Source organism: Hyaena hyaena, unplaced genomic scaffold (assembly GCF_003009895.1).
Source record: "Hyaena hyaena isolate Hyena2069 unplaced genomic scaffold, ASM300989v1 scaffold_122, whole genome shotgun sequence".
In the NCBI taxonomy this organism is placed as follows: domain Eukaryota; kingdom Metazoa; phylum Chordata; class Mammalia; order Carnivora; family Hyaenidae; genus Hyaena; species Hyaena hyaena.
In genome coordinates, this window is record NW_024080754.1 from 335,510 (window position 1) to 352,567 (window position 17,058).

Here is a 17,058-nt window from a genome sequence, read left to right on the forward strand (position 1 = left end):
GATCTAGAGGCTGCCATATTGGATAGCACAGTTCTAAAATATGATTTTTTTTTCATATCCTACCCTAGTGCTTTCAAAAACTCTTTAACTGTAGAATAAGGTCCAGAGTCTGTAGTACAGCACTGAGGGACTCTCATAATCCAGCTCCTTTTTTCATTCTTGTCACTTCCTCTGCCCCAGTATAGCTGGCACTGTAGAACATTGCTTTACCTAAACAAGCCATAATTTTTGATCTCCCAGCTTTAGATCTTGCTCTTTCCTCTACCTAGAATGCCCTTTGCTTATTTTCTTTCTTTCAACATCTACGACTTTGCATGCCTAGTAAAGCCCTGCACCCACCCTTCCGGAGAGGAACATCTCCATATTCTTAACCTTGAACAAGCCATTGGCATCTCTCAGTCCAGTTTTCTCATCTGCAAAGTGGGAATGATAACATTTTCTCCCTTACAGCATTGCTGGGGGATTCAACATAGCACTAACCAGACTTCCCCACTGAGAAAGAGCTCAGTAAAAAGTGCTGTTACTATTTTCTGTTCTCCCACAACACTTATCATAGGATATTAGAAATCCTTACAGGGGCGCCTGGGTGCTCAGTTGGTTAAGCGTCTGATTTCGGCTCAGGTCATGATCTCGTGTTCGTGGGTTCGAGCCCTTCATCAGGTTCTGTGCTGCCAGCTCAGAGCCTGGAGCCTGTTTCATATTCCGTGTCTCCCTTGCTCTCTGCCCCTCCCCCACTCGTGCTCTGTCACTCTCTGTCTCAAAAATAAACTATAAAAGAATTTTTAAAAATTAAAGAAATCTTTCCAGATGGGACTTTCTCTCTCAAGACTGTGAGTTCATTAGTTGCAAAGACTCAGTCTTTTCATCATTTACACCAGCATCCAGCACGCTGTAGCTATTTGACAAATGCTTTAACTGATGACAGTAATTGAGTGAATCAATTATTCACATAGGATGTCACAGAACTTTAAAAATGTATGCCTTTTTGTGGGCATCTTTAGGGAGGAGCAAAAGAGATATATAGTGGCATGAATGAGAAGAGAGAATGCCAACAGCTTCTCTTGGAAAACATTCTATTTTTCTGATTACTGCCCAGAAAAACTGGCATAAAAGTGTGTTGTTAAATCCGTGTCCCCTCTCCTTGCTTGACTGGAGTGTAGCTCTTACGTTTTTGCCATTTTGACTTTCTGGGTCCTCTGCCCCTCCCCTGCCTTGAGTATTGAGCTTCCATCCCTGTCACCAAGGAAACAGCAAGGATGTCTCATTCCTCACAGCTCTGCATATCTAAACTCTGGTCGCCTTTGTCCAGTGAGCTAAATTCCTCACCACTAAATCAACTGTTTTCTATTCAGAACTTTATCCATTATTCTACCTTTGAAACAACTGATGTATCACAATTTCTTCTCTTGGGAATGGGCGTTTTTTTCCAGACCTGTCACTATTCTTGAATGCACCAGATATTTTTGGTCCCTGGCAGCAAATATAAAAATTGTCTGCTTAGCCCTTGGAGTGTGTGCAATATAAGTGCAGGTCAATTTTAAAGCAGGCAACAGAGCATTCATAATGGGTTTCCCTTTTAAAAGCACAGTAGACCAAAAATAAACCTGACAAAGGGCAGCTGTAGAGTTTTAACATGTGGAAAACTCCACAGGCAGCAGTTATGTAACTGGAAAGAAACATAATAAATATTTCACCCCGTTAGATGAACTTCCAACTCTGACACGTGAAAAGCAAAGAACACAAAACACACCTTAACTCGCCAAAGAGCACAAAGCTCACACTGAGAAGGAGCCAAGGCTCTTGCTAAAATCGGAGCCCTGCCTTCTAGCGGGAGACCCGATCGCTCTTCCCCTACCCCCCCCCCCCCCCCCCACGTCCAAGGCGGAGCCGGAGAATCCCATCTCCCCGCAGCTTCGCCCGTTGGACAGAAACCTTCCAAAAATCTCCACCCCTATGCTGAAAACCCAAAAAGTTTCGTGCCAAGGAGAGGGAAGAAAGGAGTTGGCGCGAGGCGGGCGGAGCTGCCCTCCGCCGCCGCCGACCCCGCCCCGCCCGCGCCTCCCGCCCCGCGGGCTCCTCGCCCCGGGGACAGCTGGCAGCCCCCGCGCGGGGCCAGACACAAAGCCGATCAATCCCGGCGGCGCGGGGGCGGGGGGACGCCCGCCGGGGCTCCCCTTCCGCTCCGCGCCTCCTCCGGCCCCCTCATTAGGACCCAGCCCACACCTCGTCCGGCATCCACGGCCCTCCCGCGCCCACCCTCCACCCCGCAGGGAACAGCCCAGACCCCCCCTCCCCACCCCCCAGGTCCCCGGCCAAGCCAGACCTGCCCCTGGGCCGCGGGCTGAGAAGGCGCCCCCGGCTGGGGGAAGCTGACATCCCCTGGGGTCCGCCCACCGCTCCCCGGGTCTCCCCGGAGCGAGCCTCTTCTCCTCGCCTGCCCCAGAAGTTCAGCACCCCCCTCCTCCCTCCAGCACCCCCCCCCCCAGCCCAGGCCTCCCGCGCTCGGGCCGCCGCGACCCTCCGCTTCCGAGGCGCTGCCCGCTCGGACCCCGGGAAGATGGCGAGGAGGAGCCGCCACCGCCTCCTGCTGCTGCTGCTGCGCTACCTGGTGGTCGCCCTGGGCTGTAAGTTGCTGGGGTCCCTCCACCCTTCCGGCCGCGCGCGCCGGGGCCGGTCTCCCCCACCCGGACCTCCAGCCCCGGACCACCGCGCGCGCGGACGGCGGTCTCAGGCGCCCTGGGGTGCGGCACGTGTGCGGCGGGGGCGTCTGCGCCCCCCCCCCCGCCCCCGCGAGCGGGAGTCCGGGTGCGGGCAGGCGCGGGCATCTTCGGTTTATTTGTAAATAGCATCCGATTTTGTCAGTTCTGGTTCGAGAAAATTAAGAGTCCGTACCAGCAGGCAGTCCTCTTATTGCAAAGTTGGGGTAAGTTTTCAGAGACCCGGGGACGCGAACGGAATGCAAAACTCAGTAACTACGTCTAAGATGCTAAGATCTCAAGATGGCATCACGGGGAGGCAGGGCTGGCCACCCTCTTAAGTACCAGAGAAGGGGGCAGGTAGGGTTAGAGTTTCCTCGGTTTCGGAGGCTCCCAGCTGTACGGGTGCAATGCAGTGCGCTTGTGGGGCAGCGGATGAGCAGAATTCGTGGCCGCTGAGCCAGAATCACTTTTATCCTCGCCACCTGCACGTCTACAGTCGGTTACGAAGTCAGGTCTGGGGACTCCAGCCGGCTGCTGTGTCCTCAGGGGACTTCCCGCGGAATGATTGCTAGAAAGAATCAGAAGCTGAATGAACCGGTAGCGGGAGGGCGTCCCAAAGCCAATTTCACGGGATGGTTCTAAACAGGATTGTAACGGATTCTGGGCTCATGAGATTTAAAATCCTGGGAACATTTCCTATTATTTTGTTTTCTTTGCGTTAACTTTTTAGGAAAACGGAGGAAATTGCAATAGACCTTAAGCACTTAAGCAATCCTCCTTTTACTTTGCCTTATTTTTTTTTCGTCTTATTTTTTAAAAATTATTTTAACAGAATGGGTTATTGTTGCTATTCAAGTTCTGGTAATATACTATTTAAAATGACCCGCCGGATAAGTGTCTAATACCATAATACAATGACTTTTTTCTCACGCTCTTACTGCCAGAGTGAGTATTGCTGAACTCAAGGTGATGTGAGCTTTGTTCCTGGGGGAGGAACACAAGTCGTCTCAGGGAAGGGGCTTACGCTGCTGATTCATAGGATAGAAAATCATGCAAGGCTTCACAATAGAACCATTATGCAATTTTGAATATCAATTGGTATCAGGTGTTGAACACACAAAAGCAATGAAGTAATGAAGAAGGGCAACAAAGAGACAGACTGGAGCAATTGTAACAAAACTGCTGAGAAAGTTATGTATTTTGTTGACGATCCTAAATTTCAAATTAAAAAAGACTGACTTTAGAATTGTCACTAATTAAAAACAGAGAAAATGGTTGCACTCTGCTATTCTTATTCAGGGATCAAAGGGGCAGAATAACCTCTTCTTCAGGCTTTGATTAAATCTAACTATTGGCTCCTCTAACGCTGACTCTAAGGGAGCAATGATTTGGTGTGTGTGGGGATCCCAGGATGACTAAAAGTCTGGCATTGCAAGAATGTTTTCTTTTCTTTGTTTTTTTTTTAAAGTTAACTTTGTTATTTTATACCAGTAGATTTAAAGAAATATTGTGTAGATACTATGGAGAGTTCCTATACATACCACATCCACTTTCTCCTTTTATTAATATTTTACATTAGTATGATATGTTTGTCATAATTAATAAAACAGTTTTGATATGTTATTATTAACTGAAGTCCACACTTTATTTAGATTTCGTTCATTCTTACCGAATGTCCTTTTTTATTTCAGGATCTCATTCAAAGATACCGTATAACATTTAGTAGTCATGTCTCCTTAGGCTCTTGGCTTTGATAGTTCCTCAGACTTCCCTTGTTTTTTATTACCTTGTCAAGTTTGAGGAGTACTGGTGAAGTACACTGTAGAATGCCCCTGAATGGGTATTTTTCTGATGTTTTCTCATGATTTCTGTATCGGGATGGGCTTGTGAATATTTATTTTATACTTTGGATTATAGTCTACTATGATTTTATTTATTTTAGTGCTAAAATTCTTCCAGCTTTGGCCATTGGGAGTTCTTCAGTGATTTCTGTATCCTTTGACGTAACCCCATCATTGTATAAATATATATGTGCATTTTTGTTTGTTGTTAGGGCTTCCTTACTTTCTGGCAACACAAAATGCTTCAGGCTGATCTTGTATATTTCCTACTCTAGTCCTAGGATCAGCCATTTCTCTCAGGAGCCCTGCTTCCTTTTATTGGAGAATGGTATTAGAAACCAATATGCTATCAGAGTGCTGTTCAAAAACAAGAACTTCAGGGCTAAGTTTCACTCCACAATCCACTCCAGATCCAAAACCTGGGTATTACAGGCTACGTATATATCAGCCACTGTTCCAAGGACTTTTTAAAATATTCTCTTTGTAAGTTCTCAAAAACACACATGACAGAACATATCTTCAGCTTACAGATAATGACCCCCGGGCTCAGGAAAGCTCACTTATGGAGGCTGGAAATAAATAAAACTGGGATTTGAGGATCTGAGAATTTGTTCCATAGATCATTGGACTTCTCTCTTTTTGTATCCAAGCACTGAACCCTTTCCACTGTCTTCATTCAGGAAAAGACTTTGTGGATTTCTTAGGCTCTAATTATATACTCATCTTCTTAATATCCACCTCAAATATAATTGTACCCGTAATCCTATTATATGTTTTGTATGTGACATGCTTATTCCATTCTTTCATTTCTATTTGTCTCAATTCTCATCTTTTTCTTAGTAGTCTGGAAGATTTTTGAGGTTGCTGTTGTTATTTAAACTATGATTTCGGTGTACCTGTTGATATATGGACATTTATTTGCATGTTTAGTGGAACTGTATTTTTCTTTACCATTAATATCGGAACTCCACGAAGGGAGGAATTTCTTCATGTTTGCTCACCACTGCGTACATACAGTGCTAAGCACAGTGCCTGGCTAATAGTAAGTGTAAATAGATACCTGTTCATCAGATATGAAGACAATGAGGTGGAATAAATGAAAGAAATGGATGGATGGAATTCATGATTGTGGTATACAATCTAATTGTAGGTAGGAGAGGTGCCAGATTTCTCTTAGGTGGCATTTAAGCCAAGGAGTTAAGTGTGAATGAGAGCAGTGTGCTGTTCTTAATACTGCATGGCTGATAGCTGCTGGTCCTCAAATCTGGAGTGGAACTGAAGCCAGGCAACTTGGCCTGAGTCTGTAATCTCTCATCAACTGATAAGCACTGTGGAGTGGGGAGAAATCTGGATCTTCTGCAAAATCACAAGGTTCTGTCTGCCCCAGTGGTGGAACTGACCCAAAACAGCACGCCAGGGAACCAGTGCCAGGAAAATCCTGCCCTCTGTAAACATTGTTAAGAACAAAGCATTATAATCAATTTGCGGAGGAGAACTGCCTCCATTCTGGCATGATCTTAATTATTTGATGAACGTAAAGGTCACATTGGGCTTGCTGGTAGACCTGATAACCGTTTTAAGACTAAGACAGAAATGACATTCAAAAAGACATCTAAAACAAAAAGTCAGCATAAAGAGAACAATAAGTTCCCCGTGGCTGAGAACCCTCCTTTATCTTTCCCCCAGAGCAGTTTAATGAGAGGAGCCTATGTGAATGTACGTATGTTTGCTCTACCCGTTTTCTATCACAATGGTTTCCTCCTGCCGGCCTTGTTGGCTGCTGTGTTTGTTGAAGTTGGACCAGAAGATCTCTGTAAAGGCCATTATTTAAAATAACCTTTTCGTCCCATAGCACTGTGGAGTACTATTGCCAGATTGATGCTTTGAGGAAGATGAAGGCGAGGATAGAAAAAGGGAATCAGAATGTAGGTCAAGTGCTTTCTATGACAGAAGCAGAGAAAGAAAACTTAAAACTGGGTACCGTTTTCTTGGGAGGTGTTACTCCTATCATGACTAGGACTCAGAAAAACAACCCAACTGTACTAGTTTCCTATTGCTGCAGAAACAAATGACCACAAATAGTACAACGCAGATTTATTATCATAAAGTTCTAGAGGCCAGAGGTCTGAAAGAGGTCTCACTGGGCTAAAATCCCAGTTCGCTTGAGCCATCTGGGTGGATTAATCACCTGAGGATCACTCCGACTTCAGCTCAGGTTATGCTCGCGTGGGTTCCCGAGTTTGAGTCCCACATCGGGCTCTGTGCTGATAGGCTCTATCAGAGCCTGGAGCCTGCTTGGGATTCTGTGTCTTCCTCCCTTGCCACCGCCCACCCTCACTGTTTTTCTCTCTCTCTCAAAAATAAATAAACATTAAAAAAAAAAATAAGTAAAATCAAAGCACGCAAAGGACAGCTTGTCTTCTGGAAGTTCTAGGGGAGAGTCAGCCTCCAAGCTGTTTTTCCTAGCTCTAGGGGCTACCGCCTCCTGGCCGCATTCTTCCACCTCAAAGCCAGCAGTGCCAGGCTCTCATAAACCTGGTCACCCTCTTCTGCCTCCCTCTTCCACTTAAAAGTTCCCTTATAATTACATTGGTTCCACCAGGTAATCCAGGATAAGCTATCCATCCCAAAGTTAGCTGGTTAGCAACTTTAATTCCATCTACAATCTTAATTCCTATTTACCATGTAAGATAACATGTTTACAGGTTCCTGGGATGAGGATGTAGACCTCTCTGGGAGACATTCCCACCAACCCAAATTAGGATGTGCACAGGAACAGTGTAATCATTGTTGTAGCCAAGAATATTCTAGATCCCATGGATCAACTGTAACTTTTACCTTTACTTTTAATTTTTTTAAATGTTTATTTATTTTTGAGAAAGAGACAGACAGAGTGCAAGCAGCGGAGGGGCAGAGAGAGAGGGAGACACAGAATCCGAAGCAGACTCCAGGCTCTGAGCTGTCAGCACAGAGCACACACGGGTCTTGAACTCACGGACTGTGAGATCATGACCTGAGCTGAAGTCAGATGCTTAACCCACTGAGCCACCCAGGAGCTCCTATAACTTTTATCTTTAAATTATAATGCGTAGTGATACGGAACTGTATCTTTTGAGTTATATTTCAGATCACATACTGTAGCAGTAATGAACACACACTCTGATGCTTAGCTCTGTGTTCACTCACTAACTGTCTAACCGTGTACAAGTTATTTGATTTCTTTGTGTGTCCATTCACCCATCTGTACCAGCGATAATCCCAACAATAGACTTACTTCCCAGAGGCGTAGGGGGAATGAAATGCGTACGCATGTATAGCATACTTTAGACAACTGGGACCGTTATTACTGACAACATTAGCAAACAGTGGAGTTCAACATTCATGTTATCATTTATAATGGATTTCTTACACTTATGAGAATCCTATCTAAACACCAACAATAGGATGTTACCTAAGTATTAAATTAGTTTAAGCAGTTTGTTTTATATACTTTCATTATTTGAAGAATTTTAAAAAAAATTTAACCTTTATTACACAATACACATGTATACCTATCTGTGTATCTACATGAAAAGAATATTCTAGGCAAGTCAAAGTGAGAGTGGACATCATTTCAGATACGGAGGGAATAATGTTGCCCAGAGGTGCTTGGGCAAGGGCAAACAGGAAATGGAAGAAATTCCTTATGGCCACAACGCAAAGGATGGTGGGGGTGGGTGTGCAAAAGGCGGTACCCAGGTGGCAGAGGGCCTTGTGGGGCATATTTAGGATTCCGAATTTATCCTAAAGACTAGGGTAAGCCATTGAAGGCTTTTCATCACTGAATATCAGTTAGATATGATTTTCAAAGAGAACATGTTGGATGGAGTAATGAGAATACGGAGGATGAGTGGACGGGAAGTTGAAGTGAGGAACCCAATTAGATGTTACTGGATCGGTCCAGGCTATTACTTCATCAGCATTTCCTTGATATGGTTTATTGAAATCTATGCATGCACATATATAATTAGACACTTCTATTCACCCATGTGGGAAATCAAAGAACTGTGTCCTGGTTAAGGAGATTATAATGAACGCATTACACTGCTTTCTGGCCCAGCTGAAAACAGCTGACCAATATCTAGTTAATGGTCTATAGGAGTCAGGTCTTACCTGTGCTCATGAATTCCTTAGACCACGTTATCTATGGAATATCTTATCTTGTTCTCTACTCTGCTTTCGGTACTGCTCTTTTGTAGTCTTGGGAAGCACGTGCATGTGGCCACTGACATATGATGCAATATCTTCCCTTTGATGTACACCTAATAAATATGGGAGCTTGAGAGGAGCTCGGGGACACTTTCCGTAGCCTTCCTCTCACCTCTCTTCACTTGCATGGAGTCTTGAGTAATTCTTTCTGCCGCCCTCAGCGTTGCTGGACAAAGCTGAGAGCCGAACCCACACACTCACGGAAAATTGTTTTAGATCTGAAATGTAGTTAGTCAATTGAATTTAATCAGGGATTTGAGGAAAAAAAATTGTTCACAGGTTTTTAAGGGACTTTTAAAAATTGTGTATGCTGCAAATGTTTCCAAGTTTCTGTTCAGCTCCCAACATCTAGGCATGAAACCGTAGCTTTGGGGACTACTATTTATCATTTTTCAATGTTATTCTCTTTCCCACCCCTGGGTTTGTCTTCTTTCAGTATTGTTTTACAGATTTCTTATGTTACCATCCTTGGAAGGGTGATTGGATTGCATTTGATCGTGGAGAAAAGTAGCCTTTTGTGTTACTAAGTACGTGAGGGTGTGTGCATGTATGAGGCAGAGACACAGAAAGAGATATTCGGAAAGAGAGAGAGGGAGAGAATGTGTGTGCTCAAATGAATGCCTGCTAACAGGACAACAAAATCCTACTCGGGACCTTTAGGCCAGTGAGTGGATTGGAAATGTTCTGTAGTTTGAATCGTTCCTACATTTTATGAGCAGAGAAGCAAAGAACTCCAGGACCTGGTCACATGAAGGTGTTTCAAGAGCTACACTCTTAGCTTTCCATGGTCTTGGCTCAAAAAGCCCTGAGCAAGAATCCTTGTGATCTTAACAGAAAGGAGTTTTAGGGCTCAACTGACAAATTTTGCCTTTCCTTCTCTCTTTCTTAAGTCCGTGGCCTCAAGTTTTTATTCGTTTCATTAGATTTTTCTCTTCTGTTTCAGTTTTCAAAATTGTTTACAGGGACAGTTTGGGACTGAGCTGTTTTTATATTGGTGAAGAGTGAAAAAGCCTGACTTGGTCTTACTCCATTATTCTGGGTGTTTCTAGTTCACTCACTCTCATTTTGTCAAAATAGTCACCTGCTGTTTTTAGTTTTAGCTTTGCCCACACTGTAAAAACTTGCCAAATACATTATGGCCATAATCAAAGACAAAAATAGATCATTGTTGAATGCATTTACTTACACTTTTAACTAAAAACAGTGTATGTATGTGATAAGTTCAAACAGTACAGGAAGGTTATAAGATGAAAAATAACTCTCCAGCCCCCCAGACTTCTATTCTACTCCTCACAGATAACCCACTCGTAAGTTTTTTGCATATAGTTCCAGAAAACTTGGGGAAAAATATAGTTCCAGCATATAAGAACATATCTTTAAAAATAAAATATCAAAATTTAAAAAGAAATAAAAATTTAGGAGCACATGGGTGGCTCAGTCAGTTAAGCCTCCGACTTTGGCTCAGGTCCTGGTCTCACAGTTCGTGGGTTCGCGCCCCACATCGGGCTCTGTGCTGACAGCTCAGAGCCCGGAGCCTGCTACAGATTCTGTCTTCCTCTCTCTCTGCCCCTCCTTCACTCATGCTCTGTCTCTTTCTGTCCCTCGAAAATAAATAAATGTTAAAAAAATTTAAATAAAAAAAAAAAAATTTACTGTGCTTCTTGTTCTGCCCTTCCAACAAACCAAATCATATTATGTATGATATTCTGTGACTTCCTGCAAAGCTTTATTTTTCCTAGTAATGAAGCCACAACCCAAAGCTACTTGTTACAAACAGGACTCTTGATAGCATCTCACAGAGGCCTTAAATATCCATAAGGTTAAAAAAAAAAATCCCTTAAGGTAAAATACAGAAAACCAAGAAAAAGTAGTGAAACAAAGTGGATATAATAAAACAGAAGGAGATCCATTCCCAGACCAGTGACCAAATCTAGGAAGGGAAAAATTCCAACTCCGATGCAATGAAAAAGTCCAAAAAAAGTGTAAAGGCCAACGCCCAGAGAAAACCGACACCAGCACTAGCTGACTTACAGACAAGTGCAAACTCATGCTATTTTTAAAGGAGACCAAAGAAGAAGTAATGACCGCAAATAAAAAGAGAACATGTTGAGCTACTGGAAAAGTGCTAAATTTGAAAAGGGAGAATTGTGCTCGTGTTTTAGAAAATACTCGAGAGGACTTTCAAATAGGAACGGATTCTAATCAGAGGTAAGAACTCCCACAGTAGCACGAACAGTAACTCAAGTGTCTATCTGTCCAATAATCTAAACATGCAGTTGGCTATGTCATAGAAAATAGGATAAAAATCCTACATAAGCTGATTGGAGCCCTGGATCATTGGGCTTTGGCCCCATGCGACGCTTAGGGTTGCAGAACAAGTCAAGTGCTTTGGTGCCTTGTGTGTGTTAGGGAGTGAACAACTATGCCATTTTGGATACAGTGTTTCTCCTTCTTAGCCATCTTCTCTGCTGTTCCGTTGTCCTTGTTGAAATTTTCTCCAGTTGCCAAATGCAACTCCTCCCTGAAGCCCCTTCCTTCTCTTAACCCTCCCAACTCATCCATTCCCCAAAGCTGAAGTCTACTACATATTATTACATTCCCAGTGACATTAGTGTGTTCTGGGTTATCTTATGGTACTTAAAGGCTGTGCCCTTCCCATGTTTACATGTGCTTCTCTCTGGATCGTGAGTTTCTTAAGGGCAGAGACAACACATCTTTGTGTCTATAGCCTCTAGAATCGTGCCTGACACCTAATTGTTCTCTAGTAATTCATTGAATGTAAGTAAGTAATCTGGAGTTTAACGTTTGTTTCTTAGCTTCTTAAAATTACATTTAAAAATTTTTGTTTTTTATTCTTTTGAGAAACAGAGCGAGTGCAAGCAGGAGAGAGGGACAGAGGGAGAGAGGAGAGAGGAGATAGAGAGAGAGAGAGAGAGAGAGAATCTTAAGCAGGCTCCACACACAGCTTGGAACCTGACACAGGGCTCAATCTCACGACCATGAGATCATGACCTGAACTGAAATCAGGTGTTTGATGCTTAACGAACTGAGCCACCAAGGTGCCCCTAAAGTAACATTTTAATAACAAAAGTCCCAGGACACATAAAATGAATATTTCCTAATGAACGCATAATTTTAGTGCTCTTAGAACTCTCTCCTCCCCTATTAACTATGGTTTCTCTAGAGTTTAGGGTTATAAGGTAATAGACAAAATAGTCTGCCTTCCAGAGTTTTAAGAAATTTTACTGATTGCCTGATGCCTCTTTGTATTGTAAGAAGAAAAAAACAACAACATATAAGCTCCTCTTGAATTAGTAAGCATTGGTTAAAAATTCAGATGAGTCAAACAATACCTCCTCACAAGTTGCCTGAGATAAAACACAATACAGGATATTAGAGAGTAGTAAAGTACTCTCCAGACCAAGGGATTCCAGATCGTCCCCTCACTGTCCAGTCTCTTTGCCACTCAATTGATATCATAGCAACCCATGTCCCACAGTAGGTAAAAGTTTAATAAAAGAGAAGGGGGGGGGCTTAAAAAATTTTTTTTAATGTTTTATTTATTTCTGAGAGAGAGAGAGAAACAGCATGAGTGGGGGAGGGTCAGAGAGAGAGGGAGATACAGAATCTGAAGCAGGCTCCAGGCTCTGAGCTAACCGTCAGCACAGAGCCCGGCACGGGACTCAAACCCACGAACCGTGTGATCATGACCTGAATTGAAGTCAGATGCTTACCCAACTGAGTCACCCAGGCACCCCTGGTGGGGGCCTTATAAAGTGGTCTTTTTTTCCAAACCAAAGATGACTTTCCTAGGCATTCTTGTCTAGTAACCATATCTTCTTGTTGGATCTTGACACCTGCTTATTAGCAGGGAAAATTTTTTTTCTGGATCCAGATGTCTCATCAAGAAGGTCCAAGGGTATCGTCTCATTGCAAATGGCAGGATTCGATGCATCCTAAGAAATTCAGCGGTATTGCACTACTCCCCCCAGAAAATCTAATGAGCAGGTTGAAATGTTTGAGAAGCACTACCTGCAACACTGGTCCTTCAGACTTTCTTTTTATTCCATGGCCTACTTCTATTAAAAGGAGCATATGCCCCAACATAATTTTTTGTAATGGATTATATACACGTATTTCTGTATCAATATATTATGTTAATTATAAAACATATATAAAATAAATATCAAACAAATGAGATAATGAAAAATGAGTAATATTACTCTGGGGCAGAAAGGAGGAGGTGGTGGCCTCATATTATAGCCCTTGGTAAAACCTCTATCATTAAAACTCTGTGAGACTGGCACATGAATAGACTGACAGACCAATAGAACAGAATATAAATTGGCCCAAGTTCATTTGCAAATTCAGTTTAGATGTGAGATCTATATTTCTATTAATCTATAAAATACTAGCCTCTCAAACCATAGAGAATGTTTAACAAATATCGTTATGATTGGGTAGCCATTGGAGAGAAAATGGACCTGATGCTGACAATGTACATGAGAATAAACTCCAAATGGATCAAAGACCTAAATGTAAGTGAGTAATAAACTCACTGCCCCCCCCAAAAAAAACCAAAAACATGGATACATTCTTCTATAGAGTATATATCAGAAGAGCATCTGCATGAAAAAAAAAAACCATACACAAGTCAAAAGACAAATGACTAATTAAAAAAAGATGTCTGCAATTTAAATCTCAACCGAACAGTATTGTCACTGATGTACAACAAGCCCTAAAAATGGAAAGAAAATAAAAACATAAAGAACAAAATAGAAAAATATTGTGCACATATAACACAAACCCCAGAGAGTTCCCAGAAGAAAAATTGTAATAGTTCTTCAAATATGACACTGCACTCAACATTCCTTAAATGCAAATTAAACTGTCACAGAGTTAACATCTCTTCCCTGCCAGATTAGCAAAAACACAGATCTCATCTGCATGCTCTACTATTGAAGCTGTGGGCAAACAGGCAATCTCACTGCTGATGGGCTGTGTAGGGAAAAATATCTGCTATGGAGAGGAATTCAGCAATATGTACAAAAATTACATGTTAACTCTGACTCATTATCCCCACTACTGGGAGTCTATGGAAGGACCGAGTCTGTTATCACCTGAAACTACTGATTAATCTTAGCATCATTAAAAGTAGGACAATCAAACATTGTCTGATAAAGAAGAAGCACACAGCATTCCCTATGTAATGTTTATGCTCATCCCTCAAAAAAAAAAAAAAAAGAAAAAAGAATAATTGACCTTTATTTGGATCAAGCCTCCAACCAAGATATCATCTCTTTATAGGAAGATAGATACACAAATTAAAGATATGGACAAACTTACAAAGTGGGTTGCTCTACAGAATAACTGACCAGTTTTCCGCAACAATTCAATGTCATGGAAGGAACAAATAAAGGCCGAAGGGAGAAAAGGGCAGGTTAGCTCTGGATTAAAAACAAAACAAGACAAAGAGCCTAGGAAGCAAGTGTAATACTGAAATGTGGATCCCAATTCAAATAACATACTAGGGGAATTTGACTAGGGTGGGGTATTAGATTATACTAAGGAATGACTAATAATTTGTTATTTTAATGTTATTGTAGCTATATGTCTTTAATTTGCATTGATACCTACTGAAATAATAAAGAAAAGTGATTGAAGTATGTGATTTGCTTTAAAATCCCTCAACAACAAAAAGGATAGATGAAGTAAATGGGGCAGTCTTTACAAGTGTCGAATCCAAATAATGAATATATAGAGTTTATCATTCTGTTCTTTCTACTTTTGTGTATATTTGAAAATTTGTCATAGGGGAGCCTGCCTGATTCAGTTGGTAGAGCATGAGATTCTTGATTTCAGGGTTGTGAGATCGAGCCCCATGTTGGGCATACAGATTACTTAAATAAATAAATCTTTAGGGGCACCTGGGTGGCTCAGGTGGTTAAGTGTCTGACTCTTGATTTCAGCTCAGGTCATGATCTCAACGGTTCATAAGTTCAAGCCCTGCATTGAGCTCTGTACTGACAGTGCAGAGCTGTCTTGGGATTCTCTCTCTCCCTTGTTCACTGCCCCTCACATGTGCTCTCTCTATTTACACCCTCACATGTGTGCTCCCTCTCGGAAAGTAAATAAATAAGCTTTAAAAAAAAAAGAGAGAAAATTGTCATAATAAAAAAACTAAGCCCATAAAACAGAAAAAGAGGAAATATGATAAATATATTGAAAATCCAATATTTATTTTCTTCACCTGGGTTTTGTTGGACAATTCGCATTAGAGTCTACTGGTTCAACGAAAGAATAAATAGACCAGAGTGAGTCTACTTGAAATTTCTGACATAAATGCTCTCTTAAGCTCTACACCCTAACCAGGGTGGTCAGTACAAGAAACCCAAATTCTGTCTAAATTGCCCCCTTTTTAGTCTATTTCACACTAACGGAAAAAAAAATGCCTTAACACAAACAAAACACCCTGTCATTAACTGAACTCCAAGATCCTGGGTTATATAGCAAAGTCCATTAGTAAATCTGCATAACAGCTACATTTTTCTTCATAATGTAGCGTGAACCTTTGAGTTCATTTCCTTTGAAAGGGACTTTAATATTTTATTCCCTAAATGTAAAAGTACCCATTAGATGAACGCAGTGACAGTCGTAGACTGATGGCAAGAAAAGGTGAATGTGAAAAAGAGTTGATTAAATTCCTAAAATTAAAAACTTTTCTCTTGCATTTATTTAATGGAGGGCAGTCCAGTCAAGCCTCTTATGTGAACCCTCTGGCTCTTCCCAACAACGGCCTTTTTTTTCCTTTTATAAGGTAAGGGCATACCCAGCATTTAATGTACCAACTCAAGCACATTTCAAAATTGCTCACACTTTCTAAAATATTCGTTTAATGTTCAAATCCATGTCATTAATAACTTAATATCAAGTTCCAAATGAGTTCCAAATAGGACTTACTTTCCCATAGTTCCTTTAACCTTGAAGATTCCAACGCTGTAAGGATTCTCTCTAGAAGACTGGCCATGGGGGAAGAATGAAAGAAGTAGAGGCATTCTTGGCAGCCTGAGTCTGTGTCAGCAGCTTAGGCACACTCTCCTTGTAGCCATTTATGTCAGAAGCTATTTCTATGCAGGATAACACTTACTCCAAATACACCATGAATTCGTGACCCAGAGAATGTAGATGTTATCAGAGGTGGGAGTTTCACTTCACCTCCCATCCCATCTAAACCTCTTCATTTTAGTGGAAGAAAGCCTGCATCATAGTTCTCTAATAGAATTTATATTTATTTAGAGGACTAATTATGTGAACAAACAAGTCATGTCTTCTTTGCTTGTGCCTTTCCATACATTCACCTACGATCTTTGATGATAAGATACTGAAATGTGCTCAGTAGTGATGAGATCAGTCAAGACCAGCCTTTCTGGGGTGCCAGAGTGGCTCAGTCGGTTAAGCATCAGATTCTTGATTTTACCTCATGTCATGATCTCACAGTTGGTGAGTTCGAGCCCTACATCAGCCTCTGTGCTGACAGTGAGGAGCCTGCTTGGAATTCTCCCTTTCCTTCCCTCTCTGCCCCTCCTCTGCATGCAGGTATTTTTTCTCTCTCAAACATTTTAAAAAAAAAGAAGGACTTTTTATTACGTGGGGTAGAATGTTTAAGGCAATTTATTTCTTATTATTAAAAAATAAAAGGACAAATAATTTTGGAAATGGGATACAGACACACTGCTTTTAGCCAAGTTCTCTTGCCAGTGAGTGTGTTGAATATAAATTGGCTTTTCAGAGGATGACAGATTCTCATCTTTTACCTGAAAGAATGTCAGTCACATTTCCCCTGACTAGGATGGTGGGCAGAGTCGCCTTCACTTTTTAAATTGCTTAATTTTATAAATTAAAGTTCTAAGTATATTTGACATTGGTACATTGTTGTACATGACATTGGTACATTGTTGGACTCATCAGTTAAATGTCCAGGTGAAATGCCTCTACCGGAGGGTCAGAGGACCTTCTTATACTTTAAACCATAAATGTCGCATGTTTACAAGGAAGCAAAAAGTATGGTCTAAATAAAATGGAGCTTGGGGGTACAAAGAACTAAGATGGTGTCATTTCTGCTCTTGGTTATGATAAGGCTTTAGAAAACTACTTTATTTGGATCTTGGTTTTACTTATTTGTGAAATGAGGAGGTTTGATGGAATGATTAGAGTTCTTTATAATTTAATGTTTTGTTTTCAAATGGGAAAAAAAATGGACCATACTTAGA

The 17,058-nt window shown here is 41.6% G+C and overlaps 1 protein-coding gene across 1 annotated transcript in view; it reads left to right on the forward strand.

Moving 5' to 3' along the window:
* The first annotated feature begins 2,540 nt into the window (after positions 1–2,540).
* The window catches only part of JAM2 (junctional adhesion molecule 2), a 61,494-nt gene continuing 46,976 nt past the window's right edge, over positions 2,541–17,058 (forward strand). Inside the window, exon 1 of the mRNA XM_039237287.1 lies at positions 2,541–2,624. Within this exon, the coding sequence (XP_039093218.1) occupies positions 2,558–2,624 (67 nt within the window). The 5' untranslated portion in view covers positions 2,541–2,557. The remainder of the gene's footprint in view (positions 2,625–17,058) is intronic.